Below are 7,140 nucleotides of genomic sequence, written 5' to 3'. Positions count from 1 at the left end.
TATATATATATATATATATATATATATGTGTGTATATTACAATGATTAGCATACGAAATTACGTATTATGCTTCGCTGACATTTTCGTTAACGACGCTGAGATACAAAGCTAGACTCACTTTATCGATAATACCACTGCACCAAATAAGCAAGACTGAGGAATAATCAGTACTCCGTCATCCCAGCTAGAGTTAGGAGCAGCATGCAGATAGCAAAGAGCTAGGCAGCAGCGTCCACGCTTTAAGTGACTCGACTTTAACGTGCGAATTTAGAGATTGAAATACCTAATTAAATTTTTTTTATAATTTAGTTATTTAAATAAGACTAAGTGAATAATTGAGTACCTACTATAATATTTTTCCCTTAGTTTTTAACATGAATTAAAGAAATCTCTCTCTCTCTCTCTCTCTCTCTCTCTCTCTCACTCACACACACACACACCCCACAAAACCAATCCATCTCTCTCCCTCTATATATATTTACAAATCCACCCAAACACAAAAAGGCACAAGTTTGAAGCAGACGTGTTGTACTTCAGATCTTGAAAAGAAGGCTTTCAAGTTTCAACTCATGTGCTGGGTTAATTGAAGAAATAAAGATGCCTAATTATCACTTCTTTCTTGTGTTCTTTTGCTCCTCCTTCTCCTTCATCTGTTGCTCATTTAACAAGCATGGTGGTGGAGTATTACTACCTGCACTTGGGATGGCACAAAACACTACAATAGTACATGTTGATTTGGTTCTTGATCTTGAAAGTCTAGCTGGGAAGAGAAGCCATGCAAGCATTTCCATGGCACTTGATGATTTCTATGCTTGTCATCCTTCCTACAAAACAAGGCTTCTCATTCATTCAAGGGACTCCAAGCAAAATATCATCCACGCCGCCTCCGCCGGTGAGCTTCTTCTTCTTCTATCTATCTTATTCTTATATATATATATATATATATATACATGTATATATTAATTCCTTTTCTATGTGAATGAAAGCTTGTTTCTTTGTTAGGTGCTATTAGTACTGCAAGCTTATTTCAATTCTTTTATTTAGGAATTAAAACAATGATTTTATCAAGATCATGCATGATGAGAGGCAAACCATTATTGTTAACAAAACAAGAGAGAAAAAAAACTTATTTCTTTGGAAAATATGTCTTGTAGACTTCGTCTTCATCTTTCACTGAACAAGGACAAATTTTGGAAGAAAATCTTCACAAGGTCTTATTAAATCCTTCACAAAAAGACATTAAAACATGCTGTCAATTTAGGTACATAAATGAACCAAGCTGCTTGCACGCTAATCAAAGCTCAACTTAGAAAAAACTTGTTCATTGAGTAAATGAGCAGTGTTCGAGCTTGATTTTTGAGCTCAAATTATTAAATGAACTAAGTTCGAGCTTGACTTTTGAGCTCGAATTATTAAACGAGTGAAGCTCGAGCCACGTCTATTAAATGAATTTATTAGTCGCAAACCTACTAAACGAGCTTACTCACAAGTCTATTAAATGAGCTTGCTCCCAGGCCTATTAACAAATATGTTAAACAAGCTTAATAATGAATTTATTAGTCGCAAACCTACTAAACGAGCTTACTAAATATGTATTTCTTTTTTAAATATGAATGGATTTATGTATTAAAAATAATTTATTAATAATAGTCATTATAGTTTATTATTTTTTAAAATTTCTTTTAAACCAAGCTCAAAGTGAGCTCTAACTCTTTTTTATTATAAATGAGTCTCTTTCAAGCTAAGCTCGAACCAAACCGAACCAAGTTCGAATTTAATTCTACCATCTCGAGCTAAGCTCAAGCTTACAAGTTTGGGCTCAAATCGAGCTCGAGCCGAACTCAAGCCTATAGCTAATTCTGTCGAGTCAAGCTCAAACATTTCAAGGCTCAGCTCCGCCTTGCTCCATTGCACCCCTACTGTAAATACATCAATGTCAAAGTTATTCTCTTCAGCAAGAATTACTTAAAGTTTTGAATTTTTAATGTTTTAACTTGGTCAAACTAAAGCAATCAGGGATGATAGATAATGACAATTAAGTTAGTTGACATTTCCTTCTTCCCTCCATTGTTGCAGCTCTGGACCTCTTGAAGAACTTTCAAGCTCAAGTGATCCTAGGCCCCTTAACATCACCTCAAGCAGTGTTCATCACCGATCTCGGCAATGAGACCCAAGTCCCGATTGTCTCCTTCTCCGTGACGAGCCCCTCCATATCACCGGAAAATACTCCCTACTTCGTCCGCACCACCGTCAATGACTCATCTCAGGTAGGTGCCATCTCCTCCTTGGTTAAGTCCTTCGGTTGGCGAGAAGTTGTATTGGTATATGAGAACACTGAGTATGGTTCCGGCGTCATCCCCTACCTTGTCGATGCCTTTCAAGAAATCGATGCCCGAGTTCCTCATCAGAGTGTTATCTCTCCATCAGTGAATGACGATCAGCTCAATGAGGAACTCTACAAGCTCATGACTATGCAAACAAGAGTGTTCGTCGTCCACATGCGCTCATCCCTCACTTCCCGCCTTTTCTTGAAGGCGAAAGAGATTGGAATGATGGAAGAAGGATATGTCTGGATCATGACTGATGGAATTGGCAATATGATTGATTCCTTGGATCCAAGAAGCATCGATGCAATGCAAGGTGCGGTGGCCGTGAGGTCATACGTGCCCAGGTCGCAAACGATAGCTAATTTCACAACAAGGTGGAAGACAAGATTCCGGCTAGAGAATCCAAGCAGTGAGCCAGCAGATCCCAGTGTGTTCGAGTTATGGGCTTATGACACTGTGTGGGCATTAGCAATGGCAACGGAGAAAGCCGGAGTTTCGAACTCTAGCTTCCGAAGGCTACCCGGAGGTGATAACTCTACAGACTTGGGAGACCTTGGCATCTCACAAAATGGCCCTGAGCTTCTTGAAACTCTCCTGAGCACAAGATTCAGAGGTCTCAGCGGTGAATTTTGCCTTGTCAATGGTCAGCAACAATCGTCAGTGTTTGAGATTGTGAATGTCATCGGCAAAGGGGCGAGAAATATTGCCTTCTGGACACCGGAGTTTAAAATCTCTAAGCAATTCAACTCAGCTTCACCTGCAAATCTGAAGACTATAATATGGCCTGGGGATACTATAACAGTGTCAAAGGGATGGGAAATACCAACAAATGGAAAGAGGCTGAAGATCGGAGTACCTGTGAAGATCGGGTTCAATGAGTTTGTGAATGTGGTACATGATAATACCACTAACAGGACAACAGTTACCGGGTACTGCATTGATGTGTTTGAAGCCGTCATGCAGTCACTGCCATATGCTGTTCAATATGACTATATTCCTTTTGAGAAACCCGGCCAAAGTTACACTAATTACACTGATCTGGTCTACCAAGTTTTCCTGCAGGTCAGAAGAGATGCATATCAACAAACAGTTTGAATTCATGATTTATTGAATGTATTTGATGAAATGTTTGAATGATCACTGAATAGAAATATGATGCGGTGGTCGGGGACGTGACTATCATCGCCAACCGATCAAATAACGTTGATTTCACACTTCCATACACCGAGTCTGGTGTGTCAATGATAGCCCTTGTCAAAGAGAACAAGAGGAGGAACATGTGGATCTTCTTGAAGCCATTAACTACTAACCTTTGGCTTGGGACACTGAGCTTCTTCTTCTTTACTGGGTGCGTAGTGTGGTTGATTGAACACCGTATCAACCCGGAGTTTCGTGGGCCACCATCACAGCAGCTCGGAATAATCTTCTACTTCGCCTTTTCCACACTTGTCTACGCTCACAGTTGAGTATCAATATACACTTGTCAACAAAAGATAACAGTTTCCGATTTCATGTGGTGATTTGTTGTCTGCAGGAGAGAGGTTGAAAAGCAATCTGTCAAGGGTAGTGGTGGTGATATGGGTGTTTGTTGTCTTGATCCTCACATCTTCATACACGGCAAGCCTGACATCGATGCTCACCGTGCAGCAGCTCCAACCGACAGTCACCAACTTGACTGAGATCTTGAAGAATGGAGAGCATATTGGTTATCAGGATGGATCCTTTGTTGTGGATATGCTCAGGGGAATAGGCTTCAAAGATCGTCAGATGAAGAATTACAGCACCCGGGAAGAGTACAATGAAGCACTCATCAAGGGCACCACAAATGGAGGAGTTGCTGCAATTTTCGATGAAATTCCTTATCTTAAGCTCTTTCTCTCAAAGTACTACGCTGACTTCACCATGGTTGGAAAAACTTACAAGACCGACGGATTTGGCTTTGTAAAAGTTCTTTCCCCTGTTCTAAAGAGCAAACATCTTGCAAACTCTTTGTGATAGTGTGCTTCAAATCTCATGCAGGTTTTCCCTTTTGGCTCACCTCTATCACGGGACGTTTCCAGGGCAATACTCAATGTGACAGAGAGTGACACAATGAAGGCGATTGAGAGGAAATGGTTTGGAGACTTGAAAAGTTGCCCAAGTGACAGCAGTAAACTCGGCTCATCAAGACTCAACTTCAGGAGTTTCGGTGGACTCTTCCTCATCACCGGAGTAGTCTCCGTGCTGGCACTGATCCTCTTCTTCACCATTTATATCTATCAGAACTGGAATGAACTTAGAACTGTTGCCACTAAGAGCTCAGTATGGACAAGAATAGGTGCATGGATCAAACATTTCAGAGATCTGAATTCACATACCTTCAGGCGTGAAGGACAGATGACAATGAGCAACAGGAAGAGCAAGCAGGAACCGCTCCATACTGCAAGTGTCCCTGCAACGCCTGCCTTTGACAGTTGCCAGAGTCCAATGAGCATTCAACTTTCAGATATGAATAGTGGTACACCAGAAGGATTGTTTTCTGCTGAGCTGCGCATTCAATATGTAGAGACACAAACAGAGGATGCTCCCGTCAGGACAGCTAAACTAGCAAGTGTTGAATAGGAAGTATACATTGTACTTATTTCCCTGCTTCACAGCTCATTTCATGCCATGTTGTGTAGCTAACTTCGGTTCATCTGCATGAAAAAAAGACATGTAAGTGCAGAAGAAAAATAGTAAACATGGAAGCGTAGTGATTCAATTGCATAACCATAGAAACTCATATGTGCTTGTTCATCTGCTACTTCTATCATCATTAAAATTATTCTTTTGGTGCTTATGTGGATCAATGCAGCTCCTGACTCGAAAAAAAGCTAAATTGGAGGAGCCAAGTGGCAAGCTTAGAAGAAACCTTGATTTCCTTTCCTCTCGTGACTTGGAGCAGGGGGCTCAGTTCGATCTAGTTCCTTCTTAGAGTGAGGGATAGTGTTCTGATGTTTTTCTTTCCCTAGAGAGGGTCTGTCCCCCTAGTGGCCTGTGTTTGTTTTTCCCATTTCTGGTGAGCCGACTGTTGGCACCTTTTGATTAATGCACGTGGTTTATCCACTTTTTTTCATATTATGGAATACATATATGTGAATTCATTATATAACATAAATGTTTTTATTCATCACCGCATGACTGAATCATATGTACACCAAGTAAGACTGTCAGTAATTATCCTGGGATGGATTGGATTTGGTACAGATATCGACTGATGGTAATAAGATAACTTTCCGCTTATCATAAGATGCTGAAAGGGCATTCTGTTAATCATCACAAATGTAGAAGACTTTTCATTCAGTGGTTTTTTCCATGGTTCGCGGCTGTTTTCATAAAAAAAAAAAAATTTTGCATTGGTTCCCTTTAATTTCCAACTTGATAGCAGCTGCCTGAAAGATAGCATTAGATGATATTTAAATTCCTGATACTACAGAAATTCAGGAATGGAGTTTTAAAAAGTGAACAAGAAATTTGAATGTTACTTGTGCTATGTGTTTAGCGGTAATAAGTTCAACCATCACAAATGAAGCATGCCAATTATAATGTCGTTTTTAATAGCTGCCTTGGCGGTTCCTTTTTCTCAAAAAATTATAATGTTGTTTTTGCAGGGTTTTGTCTATTTTTTTTTTTTTCAGAAGAACCCAGGGGCTATTTTATTGAAATGAAAACAGAAATACAAGGAACACAACAAACCATGTACAACTAAACAAGATGTAAATAACAACTTAAAAAAATAATTAATTAATGTCATTAAATTAACAAGCAATGATGGCATGGTTTTTAATATTTATATAAAAAAAGAAGTTATTAATTAATGTCATTAATTGACAATCAATGAAGACCAGCATGGTTTTAAATATTTATATATATAAAAAAGTATTAGTAATCAAAATTATGGGTTATTTTCTTGGGTGGGTACTTAACTTTGCCCATGTAACAACTTGAGCACTTAATTTTAATTTCTAACTAAGTGAGCACATTACTTCAATTTCGTTTCAACGGGAGGGCACAAGAGCTATTCCGGCAAGGGTTTGCTGATGTGTATGCCGGTTTGCTGACATGGATGTTGCTTTACCACGTCAACCGCTCACGTGGTAAGTTCCACGTAAGCAACTTATCCACGTGTCCTCCTTCAATGACACGTAAGCGACAGCTCAGCAAAACCCTTTTCTTCTTCTCTCCCCCGAGAGCTCTTCCCCCATTCTCATCCTTTGGCCTAATTTCTCCAAATTTGTGGGTGAGCTCCGGCCAGGGAAACTACTTCTCCTCGACTGCACTTGCGCACCAAGTAAACCAGACCATCCTCTGTTCGGGAAGGTGGCATTGTAGCCGAAGAAACTAGATCCATCGTCCCTAAGCTCTATAGATCCATTGGTGAGATCTTATCAAGGATACCACTCCTCTGCGACTAATCTCAACAATACCAAGCAGGCCAATATGTCTTTGAAAGCAAACAAGTCATGCAAGATGAATTTACATGTTATGGTGTCATCCAAATTATTGTGAAGCCTTGATTTTATTTCTGTAGAGCTTTGAATTTATGAAACTTTGAATTCATTATTGAATTTATGGAGTGAAGCTTTGAGTTTATTCTTGTAAAGCTTCATCCATGATTTTATTGTTGTATTTGAAGTATGGTGCAGAGGATTTATAATTTCAGAAATTTAATCCACCATTTATAAATGAATTTTTGTGATTTCTAGTTAATCATGTATAGACAATTAAATTTAAACTGATAAAGAATGCCACAAAATTGCTGCAGATTCATTAAATTCCTTCATTTATACAAAA

The 7,140-nt window shown here is 39.2% G+C and overlaps 1 protein-coding gene across 1 annotated transcript; it reads left to right on the top strand.

Annotated features, from left to right (window-relative positions):
- The first annotated feature begins 585 nt into the window (after window positions 1-585).
- On the top strand, window positions 586-5,046 carry LOC120255768 (glutamate receptor 2.8-like). Its single transcript, XM_039263535.1, has 5 exons — window positions 586-893; window positions 2,078-3,402; window positions 3,477-3,789; window positions 3,863-4,269; window positions 4,348-5,046. The coding sequence occupies exons 1-5, from the start codon at window positions 599-601 to the stop codon at window positions 4,927-4,929; spliced, it is 2,922 nt and encodes a 973-aa protein (XP_039119469.1). The 5' UTR covers window positions 586-598; the 3' UTR covers window positions 4,930-5,046.
- Window positions 5,047-7,140: the final 2,094 nt, after the last annotated feature.

The sequence above is a fragment of the Dioscorea cayenensis genome, chromosome 3, assembly GCF_009730915.1.
Source record: "Dioscorea cayenensis subsp. rotundata cultivar TDr96_F1 chromosome 3, TDr96_F1_v2_PseudoChromosome.rev07_lg8_w22 25.fasta, whole genome shotgun sequence".
NCBI classification, from domain to species: domain Eukaryota; kingdom Viridiplantae; phylum Streptophyta; class Magnoliopsida; order Dioscoreales; family Dioscoreaceae; genus Dioscorea; species Dioscorea cayenensis.
Note: the sequence above shows the minus strand (reverse complement) of the source record. Positions and strands in the feature narration are given on the sequence as shown.

What these genes read in the sequence shown, in the direction of transcription:
- LOC120255768 (XM_039263535.1), top strand. Translation starts at nt 599, where the DNA reads ATGCCTAATTATCACTTCTTTCTTGTGTTCTTTTGCTCCTCCTTCTCC. An exon ending in TCCTGCAGGTCAGAAGAGAT is followed by an intron (nt 3,403 to 3,476) that starts GCATATCAACAA and finishes ATCACTGAATAG; the next exon opens with AAATATGATGCGGTGGTCGG. An exon ending in AGACCGACGGATTTGGCTTT is followed by an intron (nt 4,270 to 4,347) that starts GTAAAAGTTCTT and finishes AATCTCATGCAG; the next exon opens with GTTTTCCCTTTTGGCTCACC.